At 41.8% G+C, this 25429-nt stretch overlaps 3 protein-coding genes and 1 non-coding gene across 10 annotated transcripts; 1 reads left to right on the top strand and 3 right to left on the bottom strand.

The window, feature by feature from the left end:
* Positions 1 to 282: 282 nt before the first annotated feature.
* Positions 283 to 15436, bottom strand: LOC142944610 (plexin domain-containing protein 1-like). Of its 7 annotated transcripts, none has more exons than XM_076085701.1 (16): positions 15006 to 15429; positions 12299 to 12371; positions 12159 to 12200; positions 11319 to 11351; positions 5272 to 5438; positions 4881 to 5024; positions 2808 to 2877; positions 2556 to 2678; positions 2360 to 2478; positions 2173 to 2272; positions 1741 to 1836; positions 1538 to 1619; positions 1395 to 1455; positions 1206 to 1311; positions 802 to 959; positions 283 to 700 (listed from the first exon to the last, which is right to left on the bottom strand). In XM_076085701.1, the coding sequence occupies exons 1-16, from the start codon at positions 15051 to 15053 to the stop codon at positions 587 to 589; spliced, it is 1536 nt and encodes a 511-aa protein (XP_075941816.1). In that variant the 5' UTR covers positions 15054 to 15429; the 3' UTR covers positions 283 to 586. The 7 variants fall into 7 exon arrangements, with proteins under 7 accessions (XP_075941816.1, XP_075941815.1, XP_075941817.1 ...); XM_076085700.1 differs by having other exon boundaries at positions 1197 to 1311; positions 15006 to 15422; XM_076085702.1 differs by lacking the exon at positions 12159 to 12200 and having other exon boundaries at positions 1197 to 1311; positions 15006 to 15419.
* Positions 15437 to 15681: 245 nt separating this feature from the next.
* On the top strand, positions 15682 to 15753 carry trnac-gca (transfer RNA cysteine (anticodon GCA)). The gene has a single exon. It is a non-coding gene; the product is annotated as a tRNA-Cys (tRNA).
* Positions 15754 to 16142: 389 nt separating this feature from the next.
* On the bottom strand, positions 16143 to 19962 carry arl5c (ADP-ribosylation factor-like 5C). Its single transcript, XM_076085716.1, has 6 exons — positions 19762 to 19962; positions 19071 to 19131; positions 18828 to 18975; positions 18211 to 18294; positions 17352 to 17503; positions 16143 to 17230 (listed from the first exon to the last, which is right to left on the bottom strand). Exons 1-6 carry the CDS (start codon positions 19805 to 19807, stop codon positions 17182 to 17184), a joined length of 540 nt encoding a protein of 179 aa, XP_075941831.1. The 5' UTR covers positions 19808 to 19962; the 3' UTR covers positions 16143 to 17181.
* Positions 19963 to 23603: 3641 nt separating this feature from the next.
* LOC142944584 (voltage-dependent L-type calcium channel subunit beta-1-like) lies at positions 23604 to 24183 on the bottom strand. Its single transcript, XM_076085690.1, has one exon. The coding sequence runs from the start codon at positions 24181 to 24183 to the stop codon at positions 23608 to 23610; it is 576 nt and encodes a 191-aa protein (XP_075941805.1). The 3' UTR covers positions 23604 to 23607.
* Between the last annotated feature and the right edge of the window lie 1246 nt (positions 24184 to 25429).

The raw sequence follows: 25429 nt of genomic DNA, 5'->3' as shown, positions 1-25429 counted from the left end.
ACGTTCACTGCACGTCCTACTTGATGTCCATGTGATACATTTGGTTAGGCTGACACCTGTTGACAAAAGAGCTGTACTGTCTGCATTCCCACAAATTGACATATCACTTTCTTTTGGAATGTTCACCCCTTTCGTGTACAGCAACAAGTGCTGCTGAATCTGACATAAAAAAACACCAAAGACTTTCAGGCTTGAGTACTTCAGGAACTGTGTAGTATGTTCCTGCAAAAACAAAAGGTGAAACTACAAAGAATCAACTCCACCTTCAAAAGTAACAGCAAGTGAAACTGAAGCCCAACCATATCTTTATTTGTTTGATGTCAAACAGCATATGTATTTTATCTAAGGTTGCCAACCTTGTGGCATGCATTGCACAATTAATTGCAGACAAATTTGATAATGTTTAAAAATGAGGATGAAATGAAACACATTATCACAGCAGAGAAATACATTTCCAATGAAACCATTCAATATCGTATAACATTCAGCTTTAATCTACGCAAACGCTTTGCAATGGAGACATGGACAAATTTATATATTTGAATTTTTGTAGAAATCAGTTCAATGCAAATATTTATCCATCATTTCAACATGGCCCAGCTTCTACAATGCTGTCTCTTTCACGACCTTCTCCTTCCACTTCTGTGTAACCAGGGTGTTGCTTCTGAAACTTCAAAGACGGCCAGTAGTTGTTGCGTCGCTAAAAAAAAAAATCAAGCACAGAAAAATTGTGTGGACATGTGTAATTAAAGCATGCGTGGCTATTGTCGGGGCAGGTGTAGGTGCACATTCAATGCTCACCTGGATGAGGTAAAGTGGTGATGCAGCAGTAGGATGGTAGTTGATGTAAAGAGCAACTAGTATCAGAGCCAAAAGTAACACCAGCGCAGCTGCTATACCGACTATCACGCCTGAGTTGGCCCACCCCTCACTCTTGGTCGAAGAATCTGTCCTCACGTCTGTATCGAAGATGAAGCCCCAAAATTATCTCCCTTCATAAGGCTTAACTATAATGGCACTTACAGTCTTAAATATGTGAGGTTTGGTCTCATCTGAGAAAAGACAGAAAGCAGTCATTTCCATACTTATTTCCTGGCAGAATCAGTTTTTATTGAGCGAAAAAAAATGTGGTGAAATACGGCATACACGATACGGTACTGTATACCATTCTGGAAAAATAAATAGCTCAGCCTCACCGTCACAACCTTTTTGTAGAGGAGTCAATGAGGACACGTCCTCCGTCTCGGGTGTGGTAGAGGAACCAGTGGAGCTGTCACCCCTGGAGTAATCCTCACAGGTTGCATTTTTGCTCTGCCCGTATACAACATAACAGATGCATGAGTCTCAAAAATGGCAAATAATCCGATATATTTATAACTGACGTCCAGCAGTACCTCTTCTGAACAGGCGTAGTCCAACCATTCTTGCCTGTGTCGATCCATGCCATCTGAACATCTGAAAACACACAAGATGTATATTTATAAGGGATAGAACTGCTGCTATATGGACATTCGGGCTACCGTAGTGTCCCACTCACCTCTGGAGTACGTTGCACCAGCTACAATTGGATGTTTGGTTGGATGACAGGCAGAGCTCGCAGCTGTCATGCTGCAGGCAGGCTGAACAGAGAGAAGGAGACAAGCACAACAACAGAAGATGTATTGCTTGAGTGTTGATGCAGTCTAACGTATTGATTACTTGAAACTAATCCTTTAAAGATGAGGGATGAGGATCACTTACTAGGCAGTGGAGTGAACTCGACAGCAGAGAAGCTGGTGATCTTTGTGGAGTCTATTTCAACCCGATGGTACTCATGAATCGTCCGCTGTTGGGCATCTGAATCAGAATCAAGTTTATCATGAGCAGATTTTCACATACAAGGAATTTGCTTTGTTATTTGGTGGTTAACAATAAACATAGTACAGAAAGGAAAAAGTACTACAAAAGTCAAGAATCGTAAATATAACATAAAAATATGGGGTGGGCAAATGTTCACAGTATAAAGAATATGTGCAACAGAGATAATAATATAAAAGACGTGTGTTCATTTAACGCATTGACTCAGACCTGTGGTAGAGATATCACAGGCTTAGATACCCCAAATCCCCAAAAACTCTCTGAAGGCTGATTCTCTCTCTACATAGGTGGACCGGCATTAGCATTACTGCTGACCTGGTGATTGAGGAGAAGGTTCCGTGACCATGAAGGCGTCAGACAAACCGGCCTTTACCGGATGCTCAGCTGAACCAATCCCATCTAATGACAGAGGTATCTGATGAACACACAAAAAGAGGAATCGCTTACGCATTCAGCACAAGGGAAGAGAGCAAGTTTAGAAGAGCACAGACGTGTGTCTCACATCTCGATAGCTGAACGTGATGGTTCCTGTTCTGTAAAGTGCAGCCTGGAACGTAAAGACGCCTTCTGACTCTTTTCCGGGGAGTCTGACCCGCTCCCACTGGACCACAAACACCTCACCTGAAAGGAGTGAAGATCAAACAGGAGTCAGACAAGTAATCAGACAACATGTGTTCAAATATGAGCTGGTATCTCACCATTGTCCAGGTATTGCACAGCGGATTCTTTAGCGTAGCTGGGGTCAAAATTAGCCATTAGAGGGGCGATGTACTGTGTGGCGGTCAGCATGCGGTGAGTAATCTCCCCTGTGAAGATAAACCCTGAAAATGGCCAGACGGAAGAACATGTAAGGCCCGAGTAAGACTTGTTAGCTCACAAAAAAACACTTATCTGCTGTGAACATGTGCAGGAAAGGTCACTTGAACATCTGCTATAAAATCAAAAAGTACCTCCAGTTGCTATGGTGATCTGCCTCAGGTAGTGTCCGTAGAAAGGAAAGTCAAACGACAGGGCAACCTTCTGCAAGGAGATAGACACAGACAGAGAGAAAGAGTTAGACATTGAGCTTATATTTTGATCTTCTATGGCACGAAGCATCCTCACCAGCTCTTAGAGAAGGAGGAATGAGGAGAATAAATGCATAATGTTGACGTAAAAACGATGTTTTGTTTCATTTATATGTGTATTTTTTTCAAATGCTCTACCACTGAGCTCTACCCCCATGTCGTCATTGTACACAGTTAGCTCAGTGACATGTACACTAGCAGGCATACTGAACTATATTGCAATGATCTGGTTAAACCACATAGACACAACTTGGAGCGGGTCATTGAGGTTACGGGTGGGAACCTTTCAAAACAGATATTCTGCTAGCTGAGATCTTCAACACTATGATTCACTCCCAACATCATTTTATCAGTCTCGAGATCAGTAGAGCAAATGGGAAAACTGATGTACACGATAACCTTCACTGCTGTTTTAGCAAACTGCAAGCACGTTTTTCTCCTTAGTGTCATCAGTTTATAATCTGATGTAAAAACTGTTCCTTCCCCAACTATGTAACCTGGATTGGATGTTTCTATAAAAGCCAAAGTACTGTTTCCACTTGGAGAATGCCTTCCCATATTAAAGTGAGCTGTATGTATTACACAGGTGTCAGGTGTTGGACAACAGAGGTCAAAACATGGGCAGCCTCTGGCTCGGCCTGCAGCTCTTGGCATCTACCAACATTTCCCAGTCCCTTGAGCTCCTCTAGCAGTGGTACCTTATGTTTCAGACTGAACTCCATCCTGGCTTGCTGTCACATAACATGCAAGCAGAAGTTTCCGAATTAGCTGTTTGTGTACAGTACTTGTATACTTGCTGCAGTGTTGGCATTTTGCACTCCATTTCACTGATTAGTTTTGATAGAAATGTGGAAAAGTCCCGGTTTGTGTCCATATCCCAGGGGTGACTTTAGAAAGTAGATATGACACAGCACTTTGAAAATCCAAATATTGAAAAACATGCCGTCACAAGCAGGGTGCACATGGATTAAAACCACAGACCTCTTCATCTGCAAAATGCACAGAGCTATACAACAACTACCGTACATTACCTCTTGTTGATGGCCTAGTATAAGACCATTTTAATGACGATTTAAACTGGGGTTCACTGCAGTCAAATGCTCTACCACTGAGCTACGCCCGCAATAACACTAAAATGTAAGTGTTTATACATACTCTAGTGAATGACCATATAGATTTATATGTTTACGGATAACTAACACATAAAATAAGAGCTCTGATCATCATATATGTTTACTATGGTCGGGTAACGTGTTGGAATATCTCGTTGACTGGTAAACAGCCGTTATCTGTGTCTCAACAACATCAAAACAGTTCATTTGTTATTTCACTGATTTATGCTTTAATTAGGGGGCACCCAGGTTGAACTAGGGTCCTCATAATCTGCAATCCAATGCTCTACCACTGAGCTATACCCCCCAATGGAGACTTTCTGAAAGCCAGTATAATCACCATAGATAAAAATGTTTCTGAATAACTAACACATTAAATGAGAGAGTGCATCTCCGGTGGAGAATACATCCCACTGCATATTGACAGCTTTAAATAACCTTATGGATGAAATGTTAACACATGTTGCAGATTGCATGATCTGCTTTAAATTCAGGTGTCTTTTCTTCAACAAATAAAGAATCAGTAAATGTCTGTGTACTTAAAATGACTGCAGTGTTGAGCACTTAAGCCCTCACCCGGGACATGGGAATCATACATTTTGCGATCAGTGTGTATGATCACTTCAAAGATACACCGAAAGCAGAACGAAAATGATTTCACAATTGGTGGGCACCCAGATTTGATGTGTAGTCAAATGCGCCACCACTGAGCCACACCCTCTGTCACCCATTTCTTATGGTGGCTTGGTAAAGTACAATGCTAATTCCTTTTAACCGACGAAGGAAGCAAGGCCTTGCATGCATTTTGTGTGTGTGTGTGTGTGTGTGTGTGTGTGAGACTCACCACAGCCTGATTGTATGAGTTTGACAGAATGCCATGGACTCTCACTTGGCCATGCCGGATGTCATTCATGTCTACCCATAGTTCCTCTGTGCGCTGGTCTTCTGGGCCAAAGCTACGCCATGTGTAATACTTCCCAGAATCCTCCTTGCAGACAAGAAAAACACAGAGGATCAGAGGGTGTGATGGGCGTTGAGGGAGTGTGTCATGCAGGCATTAAGAGTCCAGTCTGTTAAATCGCATGCTGTCATGAGTGGAAACATGTAAACATGTATTTCCAAAAGAAAGCAGTGTTTAACTCCAACTAAAACAAAAAGAACGTGTCAAAAGCCAAAAGCAAAATAAACGCCGCACATCATTACAGTCATAGGAAACGCTGTGGTGGAGCTCTCACCACTACGCGTGTCATGTTGTCTGGCAGGGTGTTGATGGTTAGTCCTCCACCCAGGACCGCCCTGCTTATCCTAGCGTGGCCTGAAGATGACCGCTGCACTCCGTAGGGATGACTGTCACCTCCAGTTGACTCTCCATGCTGCTGTGACATCACACCGTACCAATTGTCTGTCCAAAATAATGAACATCAGGTTAGCGTGCTATGGTCATTGTGGGATGTCATGATATGAGCACTTGCAACTTTCTTCTATGCCAAATTCTAAATCTGCTGATTAAAAGACTCATTTTAATATAAGAGGAAGAGAAAGCACACCAAAGCTCTTTTTTTTTTTTAACCTTGGCAGCAGTACCGCACGCTGCCGGGAAACATTTCAGTTTTATTCAGACTCTTAACAATAGTGTTTACAGTTGTGGCCTTTGATATCGTTAGTCTTAGCCTTGTCAGTTTAAGACATTGTTGAAAGAAGACAGAAAGAATACATATACCATTTTGTGATGCTCAGAAGGAGCTGTCAAATCCTACAAACAATGTAAACCATATCTAGTAAGCAGAGTGGTGTCGGTAGGCTTTGTTTTAAACTTCTGTGTGTTTTAATTGATGGCTTGTCTTTCTTTAAAGCCACACATTGAAAGCCACATATTCCGAGTTGATGTTAAGAGTTTATTTTAGCATCACCCTGAGATTTTTTGTTATTGAGTGTGGAAAATGCTGTATGAGCACCGAAACGTGGACGTGGATCTAAACATCTTGGTCGTTGCATAACCTCGGTCACTGATACAGCTGTACATTTGGAGCTAGAATGTCTTGACTGAGCACCCAAGAGAAATGTATGTTGATAGTATACAAAGCAGAGGCCATGCAGGCTTAGGAAGCTTTTTTGAGTAAAAGCTGGTTGATGGAAATTTAATCTATTAAATGTTTAAATGTTTCTATGTTGTTTTAGGAGGGAAAAGGTCTATGTGTTTAGATGCTTAGCACTATTTCAAAAAAAAACTTGCAGTGTTGCCTTGTGTAAAACGCAATGACCAAAGAATGCATTCTTAATAAATAATTCAGAAAGTCTGCCATTTCAGCGAGGTTATAATATATATTTGAATTTCGCAAAACAAATCTGCTCCACTTTGTTTTATAAAAACAACAAGTTTTGAAAAACGTTTTGTTTGCGTTGAAGGATTTCCACACTTCCTCTATTTTCACAAGCCAGTTGATTAAAAAAAACTAAAGACTTCATAATGGGAGAAAAATGTAACATGGCAGGACATATTTATTGTTTGAATGAAATTTGTTTTTTTTAATTCAGGTGACCTGATTTTGGAGACATTTCAAATGATACAACTAACATTGAACAACAGTCAGTCGTCATCATGGTATCAAATAAAGTACAGCATTTGAGGAAATACTCAGTAACATTTCACGACTGCATTTAGAGGGTGAATTTTGCCAGATATAACATGTCTTAATTCAGCTATGGATGTTTAAAAATGTAGAAACCAGGACTTACCGACAGAAGCATGCCAGATCATGTATTTAAGTATCATCTATTTATCTGTCGTCGTCTTTTTTAGAACATTACGGCAATACGCGGTATTGTTTAGGTACATTACGGTACAGAGCGGTGACGTCACCTCGCAGCCTATATAAGCCTCCAGACGGCGCTTCTTTACGTACGGAGTGTCTCATCTAACCCTAAATCCGGGTGACCTCCTGTACTTAACGTTTGCTGTTTTTCTTTTTCTGGCTTTTCAGTGAACTACAGGAGGGGTTTGAAGCGACGCTGGGAACGTTTACGAACAAAAAAAGCCACGATAATCACTCCGTCGTGTTCAGTGTCCCTTCAGAAACACCGGGAATCTCCTGCCGTGGTCAGCTTGTGCTGCCGCAAAGAGTTCGGCTCTGTTGCTCCGGTGTGTTCATGTCGGGACTCTCGGTAACTGAGCAGAGTAAAAACTGAGCAGGGTGACCCTACCAGACTCTCTCGTGGTCCGGCTAGGAAGCCCGAGCTCAAACACCTGTAAACCTTACATTTAACTGTCGATCTTCACTGTTACATGTGCGTTAAAGTGTGCGCTAGCTCCCCACATCGTGCTAACTGCTAGCTAACATTAGCAGAAATGACCCGCCCCCCTCGTGTGCCTTCTAAGTGACGAACAAGAGAGTATGGGGGCCGAGTGGAGATTTAGACAAGCGTTGTGGAAAAGGCATTTTAACTTTGATAAACTTACAAACCTGCAATATCTGCACCCCTACAAAGAGAAAAACTACCGCGAAAGAGGAAATTAGGAAGCATTTGACATGGAAAACATACTTTCTCATGATCAGTGCCATGTTCCTTTTAAAGCCACCAGTTAAGCCTGCTCTCATCTGACACACCAGAGTCAAATACATACTAATGACATCCTTTCTCCCATGCAGTGCATTGATTAGTGATGTAGGTAATGGTGAAACAATTTGCTTGCGGCTAAAATACTAATTCTGTCGGCACTGTTTGCTTGATGCAAAATAATTAAACACTGGCGTCATTTAATAAAGTGTTTGCCATAAAGCTGGATTTTGGATTGAGGGCGTAGCTCACATGGGTGTCAAAAACATGGTACGCTGATAAAAATGAATTACAGCCCAAGTCCTTGTTTTAGTTAATGGTGTGTGGGCTACTGTGTTCTCATGAAAAGACACCACCTCTATATTCAGGTGTTGGACCAGACAGACCTGCCATCTGAATTGGGCAGCTGCTTTAAATTCTGCCATTTTTAGAAAATGAACAGTCTCAAACTCTTTGTTAAACAAAAAGCAGGGCATTTGTCCTAACAAAAAAACTGCATAATCGGCAAGAAAACACATTTAAGAATAGGAAATCTGACATTTAGCTAAACAACTCCTTTTGGGTGCCAGCGCCCGGTCCAGCTCCTCTCAAGCCAGTGAAATGTTAGTCGACGTTGGTTTGATGCTGGCACTTCTGTCCTGACCGTGGGAGGGGAACACATGCCCGTTGGCCGCTCAGCGATGTCCTGTTCCAAACCCCCAGAGTTCAGACTGTGTGGGACATTGGCTGGTGATGCCAGCTTTAAACATCACTCTGCATTCACACAATTACAACACTGATGTCTTCCAAAGCCGTCAAAACTGCAATGCATCATTTACAATGTCTTGACCTCATAGGGAGCTTATTGTTTTTGTTCAGGAGTGTTTCTCTCCCCCTCTTTCATTCGATCAAGGGGTGTGTCAATGCATTCGTGACAGCTCATATATTAAACCTAGATTATGTGATTGTTGAGTGCCGGATCCGCCCTGTTATGGCATCTATGAGGTCAGAGGAGACATGGCGTGCGCACAGTTGTCGAGGTCTGCAGTGCAGCAGATAAACATTCTGGTCTTATAAAAGCTGGGAGGGGTGCAGACGCCCAACATGAAGCTGTGGCTTCTAATATCTTCTCAGGTCATCCGCCTCACAACCAGCAGTATTCAAATCACTGGGACAGAACCAAAACAGTGAGATGGGAGTCATATCGTCTCTGCTGTCCAGGAGAAAGGGACAAGAACTCACTCTCCACTCATCTATTTCCAATACTCGGAGCTCTGCTCATATACTGCTGGGTGATTTTCATGTTAGAAATACTTCTAAACATGTCAAAACTGGTGTGTTTTTTTAAAGAATGGGACATTTTTAATCTTTGGATTCCTCTGAAATACACATTGATACATTAAACTTGGCCTTACGATTACATGAAAATTATTTATAAATAGAAGTACATGTTTTTCCCCCACGCTGATCACGTGAAGATTGCAACAGAATACCCGATGAATCAATATCAAGATGGACCTGGACTATTTTTGTACATCTGCTCTTCTTTTAGGGAAATAGCAGTGTGGTGCATCCAGCAACCAAACCCATGCCTCACTCATGCCAGCGATGGTGTTGGTGAGTCAGAAAGAAAGAACCATCATTAGTTAAAGCTGCTCCTGCTCAAGAACACAGATGAGGTTTGCACAATTCAGTTTGCTTCAGGATGTAAGAGTTTAATAAACTGAAGCGAATGAGAGCAGCGCTGAAGCACAGGGTGACAAATGTAAAGACTCGGGGAGGTAAAACAGGATCCGCTTTTTGGTCAAATGTAGGCAATGAAAGAGCAGATGTTTCCGGACGGAGAAGTGACCTCTGCCCGCTCTTTCAGAAACCACGACGTTTAGCTTTTTCTGTGAGCGGTCACCTCAGAGCGGTCTGAGAGAACACACCCTTCCTGAACAGTGGCTGGACGAGTTGGCACAGACTCCCCAACATCACCCACAATAGACATGCATTCATTTCAAGGCCTGTGGTCGAATTGAATATATGCAATTCTTTAGTTTAAATACCACGAATAAGTTTTCATCCACATAATCAAGCCACTTTGGTCTTGGAGATTCATTCATATTTGAGGAAAGAAATGTGGATATTTCACTGAACTTTGCCACCTCCATTATTAAATAGCTGTGAAGCTGACAATGTGGTGCATGTCTTTGAATTTATCTAAGACAGAATATGAGCTGCTGACATATTTGAACAACTCTCACCATGGTGTTAAGGCCTTGAGAGGAGCCTCCTTTAATAACTAACTGGAAGAAATGACAAATTTAATTTATGACATCCCTAAGAGTCACATTTCACAATACAATTACCAACACATTCCAGTCTTGTTAAGAAAACATGAGTGCACTGATTGCCTCACTTTTCTTCTGTCATGGTGAAATCTAATCTCTGCATGGAAAAGCCAAAAACCTTATCTTAATAAATAAGACAAATAAGAGAAAAGGGCACTGAGTTCTGGTGAAAAAACATTTCCCATACAAACGCTGTTCCAGTGTACAACATGATTCAAAGAGCACGTTGCTCAGCTGTTGGCAGCGAAACACTTTACTTTACTTTTCCTAAAACACAAGCATGTTTTGTTTATCACATGACTTTTATCAATAATAAAGTCAATCTGGGATCCACAGGCAATAACATCCAATCTTACAAAACAATCATTGTCACTTAAATTCTCCTTTTTTCCCCCAGTTTAGCTCCAACATGTCAGGATCAGTTTCAGGCTACAAGCTTCTCAGCAGGACAAGAGACAGGAGGCCAAACACTGAGGTCACTGACGCGTACACAACTTATTTTCATGTTTTTACAGTCTGGTTGTGATGCTGTAGATGGCTCCCTCAGACCCAAAGTCCTTTTTTAAAATCTGAGCGGTATATCATGTTGAGTGACTGAGATAAGAGCAAATTTGGCGAAGGAAAGGAAGATGTGTCAGGTCAATAACAGCTGACCCCTTATTTTGCAAGCACATGTATGACCACCTCCTGCACGTAATGCTGTTTCCCCTGAAACACATTTCACTCTGCAGAAGAACAAGAGGAGCACAGGATGATTTAATGACATTTAGGGAAAAGGCAGGAGGGGAGTTTGTAGAGAGTGACCAGTCAAATTCCTCAGAGTTCGGAAAAAAAAATTGAATATGAATGTCCCAAACAAACACACCGTCCACTGTGCTCCGTATCAAACAGATGTGATAAATGTGCATCAAAAGGCTCTTTACATTTTCTGAGTCTAGCAGGGAGGCGAGAAGAAAAACAAAGTCTGTATCTAATTTTAAACCTGAGACAGGCTGTTTGTGGGTTGTTGTTTAGACTCAGCCATGCTTGTGGAATAGGATATTTTTATTGAACGCTTCATCGTAAACTAGGTCATTCACTTTTGTGCGTAAAGTAAAAAGGGCACGGCATGCCCATTTGTTGCTCCATAAAGACTCCTAGTGAAGTTTTGCGGTTTACAGTGAGTCGAAATAGCAACAGTTGCACACACACGTCATTATCATAAACATAAATACATTAGAATATTAACTAAGGATAAAACAATTTGCATGCAGAGTTTAACTGCACCGACAGTAGGTGCTAACTGAGCAAAAAATAAGGCATACTTGCACAACTGTAAACTTCAGGTGTGACTTTAAAGACCAGACAGGTGGAAAGATGGAAATGTTAAAGCAATGAGGATGGAGGGAAGAAACAAAACACACACAGCTCACCTGTCTGATGTTGAACCCAAACTTTTGCCAGCTCTGTTTGGGAGACACAGAGGAAAAGCATCACCAAACCGAAACACATGATGGCCAGAAGAAGACACAAAAAATAAAATAAAAGCTTTTGTGTCAGCTCCCTTCTTATTCTCCCTCCTCTTCCTTTCTTTGCAAAAACAAGTTTTCTCTGAATTCCTCTTCCTCCCTCCAAATCTCTCTCTCTCTCTCTCTCGCTCTCTCTTTCTCTCTCACCACACACCACCCATGTTTTTAACTGAAGACACAAGGATGAGTGGATTAGGCTTTAGAGCAGAAAGGGGAAATGTTATCATCTGCACATGTTACAAGCCTGCATAAGGAGTTACAATATTTTTTTTATTTTAGAACATTATGCAATGTTTCATTGATTGCGATTCAAACATCCAACCATCCACTGGGGGGTTTGACTGTCAGCAGTGTGAAATGTGGCATCTTAGATTAGACACGGTGATCATGATGCTAACAATGCTCAGGGCTGAACTCAGGGCTAGTTATGATATTACTCATTCCATGTCAAGTCTGTTTATGACTTCCCAAAACATTGTGTCTCTACTCTTAACAACAACATGCGGTCCACATGGAACAGAAAAGTCTCCCTGCCGCAGTTTAATTTCCAGCAGTTATGTAAAAGCCTTGTTTTTTATGGGATGTAAAACTGACGAAAAGCGAACTTTACACAAGCACGGTGGTTGACTCATTTCTATCTGCTCTCAGAGCAAACACGGAATCCTTGGCAAAGAAAAAGGCAGCTGAGCGTTTATTGGATTCACAGCTGGAAAGGCAATCTGCACCCTATTTCATAATACAGACCATAAACACAACGTGCATTTGGCCCAGCAGCAGGTGTGGATTCTGTGGAGAGGTTTAAACAAACACAGAGGTTGTAATAACTATCATTGTCACATCTTTTATATTTCCCTCTTCTGTGAAAATGAAGATGCTGTACTTACTGAGCACAACGCTCGGATCGCTTGTTCTGTCATGAATTGCACTGATGAGGTGAATCCAGGTAAAAGCCAATATCTGGATAAGGAGAGGCAGATTAGTGAGGAAAAAAGGAAAGGAGTCATAACAGAGTTCTACCTTACTGTAGAGAGACCTATCATGATTAGACTACGATTATTTCATCAACATGCACATTCTTTAATTTCTATCAGTAAGAGATAAATCACATTTCTTTTAGATAATTAGGGTCCAAGTCACTAACTCTACAGTGGAAGTCTATAGCGACCACAATCTATTGTTCAGGCATTGTATTATCTGCTTCTCTTCATTCAGTGCTACATTTGGGCACCAGATGTTCTCAAATAAATTATTTTCAAAATCATGGTCTGCACATCTCTCTATTACTATAATAATAATAACAATACACTTTTAGTGTGGATCCAACGCTCTGTAGTATATTTGAGACTGCTCCAGAACAGGTTAGGTGTGCAGCATTAATTACCAATCTACCCCACTAAGAAGTGAACCACCGCCGTAGGACCGTAAAAACCGCAGGGTTAACCCTGAAATGACTTGCTAATCCCAAATCCTGCTCCGTAGCACAGGGCTCTGGTTGGGTCTGCAGCAGCAAGTTGGCATGGCAATATAGCCAGGTTAAAAGAGAGCCGCTTTCACAACATCGAAAACTGTCTTTAGGCTCAACACACACACACACACACACACTGCTGGTGCCTCAGAGATGCTGGTAGGTAGTGAGCCAGGCTGGCTGTTTCCCACTGCTGGTTCCAGCTTCATACATGCTGCACAGCTGTGAGAGCTTATCTATCTTGTTTCTTTAATCATGACCTAAGTCTTTTGTAAACTTTAGCAGTTTTAGTGAACCAAACCAAGGAGCTGGCAGAATATAGGAGTCATTTTCAGTTTATTTTTGAAACCACTGATAAACAGCTTTTTTTCCACCTTTGAACCGTTTGTTGTTTAAAAGTAGAGGAACTTGTAAGCTGATAGAAAAAAATGAATAAATATATAAAGTAGCAGATTCTTTAAAAAAACGAGTCCAGTAGAGACCCAACACAAGAGGAATGCTTTGTCATCAACTCAACGGTACGAAAAGAAATACAACAAAACAGGCAAACATTTTATTTACATTTGTTCGAGCTCAGTTTCATACCTCAGATTGATCCTATTTGGAAGTTTCAGCTTCTCAAGTTCTTGTTGGAGAGCTTCACTTTTATCTTTCTCAACCTGGATCTCTGCTGAGAACTTTTCTTAATCAAGAAAAGTTCTCAGCAGAGATGCAGTGAGCCGCTTTGAGCTCCCTCACTTCTTCGTGCAGGGTGCTGTTTTTCTCCTCTAGGAGCTTATTTGTATCTTGTTTCTGGAGAGAGTCTCTTTCGATCACCTGTCTCTCCAGTTCGGTGGTAAGCTGCTTCACCGTCTCCTCCTGACAACCACTGAGAGTTTCAGCAATTTGCAGCTTAGCCTTCATCTCCTCCACCTCATTTTCAAGAGCCCCCTTCTCCTTCTCCTGCTCTCTGATCTTGTCCTGGTGCTCTTCTCTGAGCTGGCTGAGTTCAGTTCGGAGGCCCTGACCGACCTCCTCCTCTGCCTGGAGCTTAGTGACCAGCCCCTGGTTGTTTGAGACCTGTTCATCTTTCAGGTCCTCCAAGTCTTTGAAAAACATCTTCTCTTTCTCAGAGGCGTTTTTCTGTAGGGTCTGGATCTCCTCCTTCATCTGCTGAACCAGAGCGTCCTTCTCAGCCATCAGCTGCTTTGTGGCCTCCAGGCCCTCTGACTTCTTTCATGCTTTCAACCTTGAGCTCATCTTCATTGCTCAGGTTGGGCTGATGTTGAAGTTTGAGCTGTTTAAGTTGTTGCTGGAGAGCTGCATTGTGTTCTCTCTCAAGCTGGAGCTCTGCTGAGAACTTCTGCTGGCTGATGATTTGAGACACTTCAAGGTCCTCATAGTCCTTTTCAAGCACCTTCTTCTTCTTTGTTTTGGTGGTGCTTTGAACTTCAGTGGCGATCCTAAAGGTGAGCATGGTCTCTGGGTCACTGGCCCTCTTAAGCATCTCCAGTTCATCACGCGTGGCCTTTTCTTTGTTAGTGAAGATTTCTTTCAGGCTCTTCTGACGGGCCACCTGCTCTCTAGCCTCCTCCAGTTCTTTGAGGAGCTCCTTCCTTCCTTGGCTCAGACTTTATGTAGAACACAAGCTGACCCGTATATAGATAGTTTGTTGTCCAGCTCTCTCCTGTATATAATAGCTATAGGTTTAAGTGTGCTTGAATTTGTTCTGCTTGATATTTTTGTTTAGCTGTATGTCCGTATTTGCTTCATCCTTGATATGTGTCAACATATATACTTGGTCAATAAAGGTGATTCTGATTTCCCATATTGTCAGTGAAAGAAGATACGTATTTAGCTCTAAAAAAAAGAAAATGGCAACTCAACAAAAATCAAGCAGCCCTCATTTACACAATTACAGTTAATATCAATATGGCTGTCCCTAAAGACATAAATCCACCTCAAGTGATGTTAGTTTGATGATGGAGCTAATTCGAATTACTTTGTATAGCCTACTGCTGGGTTACTAACCTATAATGTATTAGTTGATTTCATATTTGTATCAATAATCCAAATTTGCAAACGAAATAGAAACTAAATGTGTCATACAAATGTAACGTTAGTGGATTAAAAAGTGCAATATTTACCTCTGAGATGTAATGGAGTAACTTGGAAGTATGTAGCGTTGGAAGCATAAAATGGAAATACTCGGGTTAAGTACAGCAAAGTTACTTTAAAATTGTACCAAAGTAAGTCTGGCTATAGCCTAACGGTACTTAGTTATATTCCACCACTGCATTTAGGTAAACTGTGCTTCTCCTAACCTTAACCTAAATACTAAACCTTGTTTAACACCATGATGTCCGTGAGATCAAAACCTAACACAAGTCTCTTTTTGTACCTAAACCTAAGCAAAGCGTTGTCACATCATAAAATGGATTGTATAGTTGTCAACAATCAATAATAACGATTATGGCAGGCGCAAACAAATGACGTCACCCTTCCGACAAAGGCGACAGATTAGAGAGCGTTTTGTGTTTCGTGTATTTTGTGTGTTAACGTACAACCACGAACGACGCATTTATTTTGCTCTAACTTGACTGTAAGATAACAGCTCGGTCTGTGGATACATGTAGCCACAAATGTAGCCTCATTTCTCCACCTAGTGGACAGAATAACCTCGTGCCTGTGAAAATACAAGTGAAATCCTGCGCGACAGCCGACATAATCTAATCGTATTGAACCAAATGTAAATAACCACTGCCTGGTGTGGTGTGAATCATTGTTTATTAATATTACCCACACTGCTTTTAAGACATCGTAGGGGGTATAGCTCAGTGGTAGAGCATTTGACTGCAGATCAAGAGGTCCCCGGTTCAAATCCGGATGCCCCCTCTTTTTCTATTTCTGTTTTATTGAAATCTACCTTCCAGAGAAGTAGGCAGACTGTTTAAGAAACATGACGTGAAGTTTATTTCCGCTATAACATAACCTTTTAGCTGGATTTAGGCCTTATCCATTATAATAGGCAAAAAATTCATATTTAACAGCATATGCTTCAGTATCTAGCCTAACATCCTCCAGTATAAAAAAAAAAACTACAACATAATATAATATATTTTGTGCTGCTGCACAAACTGCTGTGAATGAGTGTTGGCACACAGCATATCTTTTTGTCATTGCTGTTTCTGTGTGTACTAAAGATATAATCTTTAAAAAAAAAAACTTACTTGTTGAAACGAAGAATATCACAGCTGGACAACATTGACAACACACCGACTACATATTTATAATAATAATATTTATTTATTTTTACATTACACAATATAATACATACTTTCAAAATAAGAATCAGTCCTTAGCAGCTTGCTCTTTTCCCTAATCAGGAATTTCCTGTAATATACAGTAAATAGTTAAAGAGCTTTGTTTTCTTAAAATAAATTACTAAACATGTTTAGGTCTTGTTGTTCATAGTATAAAATATCAGGTGTAGACTTGTAGCCCAACATTGCAGAGTTTCTGAGGCCATGATAGAGCATTAAGCTTTTAAAGCAACTAAACTCAGTTTGTCACTGGAAAGCTGTTTTTATAACTAGTGAGGTATTAAATGCAGTTGCAGCAGAAATAGTTAAGGTAAAAAAAAAGAAGATAGTCATCAGTGACAAGAATCACCAAACAAAGGACAAAATGAGATCATGATCGTCATGCTCAAAACTTAATGTGTAGGCACCGGAGCAATGAGCGGGCACCAGATTAGCATAATCAGACAACACTTTACCCGGGAAACATATGTTTTAGTGCCTCAAATGTAGGTTGATACTGAATGATATGAATGATACTTTAATTACTGCTTTGCAGTTCAATAAAGTAAGATGTTGTCCCGGGATTAACCCTTCGTGAAAAGAAAGAATCCCATTGAGACCTGAGTGGAGAGTGAGATCATTGCTCTGGTAGGATGTCTAACGAGCATGGTGCACACTAAACACTCCAGCGTACATCTTCATAACCATAAACTGAGAAAAACTTCTGCAGCTAAACCAGATCATTAAAACATAACCGAGCGGCTCTTGAACAGTGCAAAAGTCATCGTTAGCCAAATCTTGAGATCACCCATGTTTCTCCGTTGCCCGTCCACCCTGAGGCCTCACACAGCTGGGTAAGACACAGTGTAGGTGTGGCGAGGCGGGCTCTATCACACGACGCCACGCTCACATGACTTTCCCCCCCATAACAGTGAAAATAATCCTGACACGGTGGCTTCTGCGGTGCCTCTCGAGGTTGGTTCAGTTTGAGGAGGTTTGATCCACTGTGTCTGAGCGCGTTCTAGTTCGCGACAACCCGAGACTTCATCCAGTCCAGACTGGCAGGTAGACTGGGAGAGAGGGAAGAGAACAAAACGGAAGCATTTTGAGTCATTATAGCGGGAGTTGATGTTGGTAAAGGCATTTTTTTGGGGTTGACTCATACACAGTTAGGAAGGTGTGAAGACTCACCCTTCTCCTGTCAGGGCGCAGCAAGCTTGAACATGCCAGGAGTGCGATGAGAGGGATTCGAGTGTGAGGCACTGGGAGATCTCTGCCGCCGTCATCGAGCCATTCACGTCCTGCTTGTTGGCCAGAATAAGAACGGCTGCTTTCTCTAGGTCCTAAAACAAGAGAGGGCGGGTTAATAATGTTGCTTTCTGTATCGATTGATATTCAAAGAGCTGGAATGTTTCCATTGGAAACCCCCAAAGAGTCCCAGCTTCAACTTTTTGAAAACAAGGAACAGCAACCTCAGTGGAATATTTCGCCACATGTCAACCCGCTGACTCACACAGTCTGAGTTGAGACTTCCTCATCGTGTTGTGTCATGGGTTTGTTCCATGTGCCGCTTAGTTAGTCACTCTGAAAGCAGGAGTGTATCTCAGACGTCACACTAATAGATGACTTGGGCAGTTTCACTGAATAACAAAAGGGTTTTACGTCACTTCACGTAAAGCCAATCCTGCTGCGACTATGTTCGGCATTCAAGTGCTGTACGTGTGCAATTTGTGTTATTATAGGTTAAGATAAGATAAAACGTTTTTGATTCCTGGGGAGAAATTCACAAGTTACCCAGCGGTGTATAAAGTAATTGAAGCTCCACCTTTACCAGCTGCAACATTAAAGCGATGAACACATTAATGAATCAATAATTATAATCCAGTAACAGACATTATTCTGATTTCTACACCATTATATTTTACCAAAATAAAAGATCTGAGAACGATGTGATCTGTGCTGTAGTCTGGTCTACGGTAAAGAGTGAGTCGTGGTAAAACATGGGGACCATCATTATAACACACAGCCATCAACACAGCAGGATTTGTACCTCGTGTGCGAGCATTCGGTGCAGTTCTGCCTTGGTGAGCGTGAGACGTTCGCGGTCGGTGCTGTCCACTACCACAATGACAATCTGAAAGAGCCACGACACACAACTGAATCAGTGAATAGCAACACAATCGACAGATATCTCATATTTTCAGTGTCCGTGTTATCAGTTATAGTGATAGCATGGGCACAAGATATCTGCTACAGACATATTTATTATAAATGATAATGTAACGCTAATGATAAGTAACTTTGTTAATACAGAAAGCAGTCCTAGGATAAAAAGAACATGGGTTAATGGACAATGGCCCAGTCAGCACAAGCCAATAAATGCTTTCTGTTTCTGACTTCCCTCTCCAATATTTCACAACTACCAGTGTCAACAAAGCTATATTACATTTTAAATGATAAATTGTTTTTTTAAGCCAAGAAAGCTAGATTTTCTGGAGTTTTCTGGGGAACCAAAAACCAAGAAACTTTATCTTAATCAAAACATGAGATAAAAGCATCAGTAAAACGTAATGTTTCTGACTTTTATGATATATTTTAACTAATGAAATGTGTTTCAGTGCTTGTTCTGCACATGCAGCTGAGCTGAAGACAGGAAGTGATCCGTACCTCTGTGTTGCCGTAGTACGAGTACCAGCTGGCTCGAAGGCTCTCCTGTCCTCCGATATCCCAAACCAAGAAGTGTGTTTTACGTACGACGATCTCCTCAACGTTGCTGCCGATGGTTGGTGACGTGTGGACGGCTTCCTTTGTCAGACTGTGTGTACGTGGGGGGAAAAAAACATTATAAATACAGATGTGAAGCAGATTTTATTATATGTTTTTGCCACAGAAAGTAGCCAAATCACTTACAACTGATAGAGGATGGTGGTCTTTCCAGCATTGTCCAAACCCACAATGATGACTTTGTGCTCTGTAGGAAAGTAAAAAAACACATTTAACCATAAAAATGCAAACTGGATTTGTTGTTATTCTCATCTGAACCAACTCCAATCTAGAGTTGCATAACTTGTTTCAGGGCTTCACAAGACACAATGTACACACAGATAAGATAACAGGACTGAGATGAACTGAGCAGAATAACATTTGTTGTCCAAAGTGAGGTTATTACATCACTAGGCCTCATGTAATGTTCATACACTGTTGTTAGTTTGACTGTCAGTCAGTCACAATAAAAGGAAATGTATATGTAAAGTGATACAAGGGAATAATACTTTATATCGTCACTAATTGTGATCGGCTAGATGAAACCAATTGCTATTTTAATTTCATTTAGTCTATTTACAACATAAAACTTACTGAAATGTTGTTTTCATTTCATTTAACCCATCCTAATATTAGAAGCAGTGGGAATCAGAGATCAGTTTGGGGATCCCGGTGCCTTGCTCAAGGGCACCGAGAGGCGAACAGGCACCTCTCCAGTGCACCGAACCGAAACCGTCCGTCCGGTTTTAATGTGGGCTCAAAATGCTTGAACGGCATCTTACAGACAACAGAGATGACGAAACTGACACCAGTGTGAAAAAAAAAAACATAATCTTACCTTTGTCCCCGAACACCGCCATCATCTTGGTCAGAATAAACCCCATGTCCAACAAGTGTGTGTGCGAACAAAGTCCAGGAGACGCTCAGTGGAGACTCACTTCAGTATCTGTTACCTGCTGAATGCCACGCAAACTCTAATTCCTTTATCTGATATCGCTTTCTACTTGTGCATAGCGTTAGTGGGTGGCGCTTCTTAGAAAGTCTTTGGTATTTTGCATTGGAATGAGTCACGGACAAAGGGCATAGTTATGGTGCGTTCAGGTGCTGTGGGAAATGTCTGAATACGCACGTGAGGGGTCCTAAACACGGCATTATTAGGTAGCTACACAAGGCTAAAAGCCACGAAGTCTAACAATAAGTTGTACCTTCCAGAAAGCTATATTGATATGTAATAGTATTCATATTAAATGTGGAGGTTGTTTATGATATTTATAAAGAGCAACCCAGAGGCTAAGTCAGCTATTTATGGTAAAAGTGACCCACTATGCATGAAGGCATGGCAATTCAAATCAAGAGTGGAAACCTGCCATCTCTTTTCAATTTATTAATATTTAAATACACTTATTAATTAGACAACAACAAAAATTGAGTTTTTAATATGTCTTGTGCCGCTAAAGGTTTATTTAAATAAACGTTTTAATTCTCAATGATAAGTGTTATTGATAGGCTCCAAAACATTACTGATTGTCAGTGGTGGAAGAAGAGAATGAAAGGAGTGCAGGGAAATGAATATGTCAGTGTTCTCCATTGACGTGATTACAAGGGAGGGCAGAACCTGCAGGAGAGGACTCCCCAATTATAAATGTCTGCTTCATGTTATGACATGTCTTGGACAAATCAGTACAATTCTAAAATAGGATTATTTCTCTGGAATGAATGGAAAGCGCTCATTTGTAGATGAAACATATCTAAAAACTAAAAGTATGCTTGGACTGTGCTACCGGTTTTCCAAACCAAAATTAAATGTTTCAAGAATACAAGCCATAGTTTAGCCCTCGCAGCTCAGACGTCGGAGTTCATTCAGGAGCACTTGGAGGTGACATACGACACAGGCGTTCCTCCCGTCACACCGACGACAGGAGTGGACTGATGACGCAACTATGACACACAGGGCCAGATCATGTATGGAAAGAGAAGTAACACTATGTTCCGTCTGTTCCTCTATAGCACTGCGACTTTATTATGAGCCAACAGAAAGCAAAACTGAGTTAAAGAGGAATCTCCTGGGATTTCCAACTCGGTCATGTTCAGACAATACCCACCGAATTCAAAATAATAAATAGATAATATGATATAAATGTAATAATAATATCTATTTTTTAATTATTATTTTTACTGGAGTTTGGAGGTTTTAACGTCATGTTTTTGTCCTGTAAAATGCTCAGAACCAAACGTGACATGCACCTTTTACATTACTTAATTTATTCATCACTATATCTAATAAACAATCAGTCTCTAAATCAAGTATATGTTAAAGATTTGTTCATGGACTAAACTGCCCAACAGCATATAAAGTAGAGAACATTAGCTGGATTCCACAACTGAAGTGTTGAAGCTTATCTGGTATATTTCAGTACTCTCTGGGCTCTTGACTTCTCACCTTGTTCAATAATTGTGATGCAATGCTCACAGTTAGGTTTCAAACGGAAACCATGTCCTCATTTGTGACATGTCCTCCACTGCAGTTGATGAGATGATAAAAACAATGAATACGAGAAATATAAACCACATCCTGGATGCAGCTGCACTTTAACTAAAGTCTTTTTCCTATTGTGTTTCCTCCATGACCGTAAGACCTAGCAGGTGTGATCAAATGTCCTGCAATTAGAGGAGTGTTTAGTAGATGAAGAAACAATAAGGTGTCGATGCTGCACTTGAACACTTCCTTCCCCATTGCCATTTCTTGTGTGCTTAAATGGAAGCCAACAATGTGGCCTTTGTTTAAGTCAAAAAGCATTCAGACAGGTTCTACAGGCAGTGTAATATTAGATGTTGTGTGACATCCTTTGACGTAATAAATGATTGAAATAGCTCACTCCATTGCATTATATCTCCTCAAGAGACATAAAAGGTAACACCTCTAATAAATATCAAGATGAACACGTAAAGGTTTTGCATCTTTGAAATCTGTCTTTACATCTCAGGGCATTCATTAAGTGACACAATAGCATTCTTTGATTCAATTTTTAATTAAAATACGAATTTATCCACAGATTAAAAATGAAAGGCAGAAAAAGCAAAATGTAGCTACAATCAGGCACCAATGATACATGTTAGTTCATATTTTTAACAATTGCGATAACGCAACAATAACATTATTTACTGATCATTATTTAATATTTATTTATTCAACCGAAGACGGGCGGGCAAAAGCAGCCCACCAAAGACATTCATGGATTCTCCATTATAGATAACTGAGTAATGACCACAGCTGATCCTAACCCCCCCCACCCCACCCCGCTTGATACTCCTCTCACTACCTCACAAGAAACTGAAGATTTAAAATAAAAATTGCAAATGTCCACAGGAAAAAACAACACCAATTCAGTCAGAAATCAAGTGTAAGAAGAGTGGTATTTAATAGCAGACAAGCTAGCTGTTTGGGTGGAAGTTGGGAGTGATTGACCACACACACACACACACACACACACACACACACACACACACACACACACACAAGTACTTTTTATATAACCATTAGCCCTGAAAAGACAGACGACGAAGCTGGTGCAAAGAAAAACGACATGAGCTACGTGCTGGAGCGACAGCATGGGCTACGGTGCAGAGTAGCCACGAGACACCAAGAGACACAGATGTGCTATGAAAACGAGTGGAACAAGAGTTAAGACATCCCACCGTGGCAGTGGTGGACATGGCTTGGCGAGACATTCCGGCACTTGTGATTGGAGTTTTCTTGAAATAAAGGTGTTTTAGGTTGCGAGTGACTAAGGCAGGACACTTCATTCACACAACTACAACTGCGGTGCTGCTTTGAATCTCCACCACGTTAGAAAAAAAGAAGAAAAAAGAAGACGGCGAACAAACGATTACTGCAGGCGCCCACAAGGAAGAGGAAAACAGAAAAACGGGAGGACTGGGTCAGACGTGGAGTCGGGTACAGTGGCTGAACCAGGTCAGGGAAGAAGTAAACGTCTTTGGAGTGTACTCTTTGTTGTCATCAAGCTTACATGAGTGTAGCAACATCGATAAATCGTTGTGTTAAAATATGGCAACTTCTCCACCAGCTTTTTTTTTTTAAGGTTTGGGTGATAAGAATGTGGAGGCGAGACACTCATAACTTCTGGATCTCAGTACGGGAGAAATCCAAGAGCACTGAGTGAGATTAAGGTAAAGAGAAACCCCGACACTGTACATGGGGACGGTGACATTAGACCCTGTTTAAGACTGCAGAGGACAGACGGGACAGACGACGGCTCTACCGGCCTTCGCACTCTACAACTGAAGGAGAGCTCGAGTCATACAGATCACAATCAGAGATTCACAATCGTAACAATTACTGTCCTCGTGCTGTCAGTATAGAAATCCATGATATTCATGCAGTATTAACAAAAGAAACAAAAAAACAGACCAATAGTATTTTTTCTAAACATAACTAAATTGAATTGCAAGAAGTTGACGAGAATGGCATCTGGCAGATGTTTTTCTTTACATTGTACTGGGATGTAAACAGATTCACTTTGTTAGCCTGACTGGCATGGCCCCAAACCCACACTTCAGTTCCTTCTGAACCCCAAACCTGAACGTCACCCCCCCCCCCCCCCCCCTCCTCATCTCTCTGTCTGTCTGTCCAGTAGCTTCCTTGCCTCTGTGCTAAGATGCGTGTTCAGCGGATGTAGACGTCCCTCCCCCAGTCGTCCTGGTTCTTGTTGTGGCTCATGTTGGCCCCGGTGTCCACAGGGTCCTGGCAGTAACGCTCCCTCAGCTTGGCGCGTCCGTGCGGCTGCGTCTGGCTCGGCATCGTAGGGTGGTTCAGGTTTTCCTGGTCCGGCTCGGCGCCTTCATCTTCCCAGGACGCCTGTCTGCCGTGATGCTGCGCCAGGTGGAGGCGGCTGCCCCCGCCGCCTCGGTATGGCTCGGGCTCTTCGTAGGGGTCAGTCTCAATGTCCATGCAGGAGTCACCAGCCTCGGTGTACGCAGAGTCCCGGCTGCCCTGGGTCTCAGAGTCAAAGGTGTCTTGCCTCGACAGCCCCCGGCCGTTTCCTCCCCTTAGCTGGCCACGAGAGGAGCGCAGGTACGCTTGCTGCTGCTGCTGCTGCTGAGATTTACCCCCCGTGTCTGTCTGATAGTCATGCAGGGTGCCGCTTCCGCCGCACTCTTTCAGAGGCCCTTCCCGCTTCTGCTCACCGTGCACCAGGTACGGCCCCTGCAGCCAGCCACAGCCATGCCACACAGCGACCATGCAGAGACACAAACAGCAGAGCAAAACCAAACTGTCAGTGGTTAGTCAGCGGGGTTAGCACGGGGCAGGGCATACAACACAGAACCACAACATCAGACAGATGTTCCAGCTGCAGGACCTATGGTTTTGAAAAACATTAAGTGTTCATGACTGACACACATACATGCACGCGCGCACACAGCAATAATTCAATTAGTCAAACAGATCAGTTTTACTAACTGTTTTTAAAATCATGATACCTACCATCAAACACCAACACATCAGAGAAGTTATTCAACAAGCAGACTCAATCTAATGTTACAACAGTGCCACCTTCTGGCAGATTGACCTCATGGCAGGAAAAAAAAGCAGAAATGTCAATATGACTTTTATATGATTACGTAATTAATTGAAGTCTGCAGCACGGGGTGTTTATACTGAAACCATTTTTTACGTAAATCAGGAAATATCAACAGATCCGAAGTGCAATTGGCTCTTAGATTCTTGTTGTTCTCTGACTATTTGAGTTGTCGCCTCTATAATGATCGTCTCAATAAAAAGGACGGTAGAAGGAGATATAAAACATGTTTCCAGCCATTTGGTGCAATATTGTGGCTCGGGTGACATAAAAAGCTTCGACGGTGTGCAACTCATCATAACTGATGTGTAGCCACTAGTAACTTATGAACAGAGACACAGCTGATTAAAACTATCATAAAAAAAGTTGAAAGTAGACAGAGCGTTAGCAACAGCCTCCACCAAACTAAGCAGTTGTGTTTGAAGAGGCGGACATGACTTGCTGTTTTCAGGGGCAGTACCATGGCAACACGGAGGAGGCCAGCAAACTGGATTCAGCCTCCCAAGAAGAAGAAAAAAGTGCAGGAGAAAGGAGGCCACCGAGCTAAAGAGGGCACGGTGGGGGTGGGGGGGCAGCAGATATCATTTTACTCTTGATTACAGCGAAATGGAGGGGGCCCCAACGGCAGAGGTGCCTTATGGGTTGCTCCTTAAGTCCAGTGTGGTTTGAGTTGAGCTGCTCTCACAGTTTAAACAGTGCAGCGAAGCAAACAGACGACCTAATCTTTCTTGTGGGTGCTCTAAAAGCTAGCTGTTCACGTGTGTCAATGTTGGCTCATTAATGTGTCAGGTGCGCTTGTGTGAATGTGTTTCTATATACAGCATAAACAGGGTTTCAATGCACTTTTCCTTCAGTGTAAAGAGAGCAGGCTGCTGGGTCGAGGTTGAGTTGCCGGAGTTCCCGCCCGCC

The sequence above is a fragment of the Anarhichas minor genome, unplaced genomic scaffold (genome assembly GCF_050575085.1).
Source record: "Anarhichas minor isolate MPS153535 unplaced genomic scaffold, ASM5057508v1 ptg000007l, whole genome shotgun sequence".
Classification (NCBI taxonomy): Eukaryota; Metazoa; Chordata; class Actinopteri; order Perciformes; family Anarhichadidae; genus Anarhichas; species Anarhichas minor.
The sequence above is the reverse complement of the archived record's forward strand: the minus strand, read 5'-3'. Positions and strand labels throughout refer to the sequence as shown.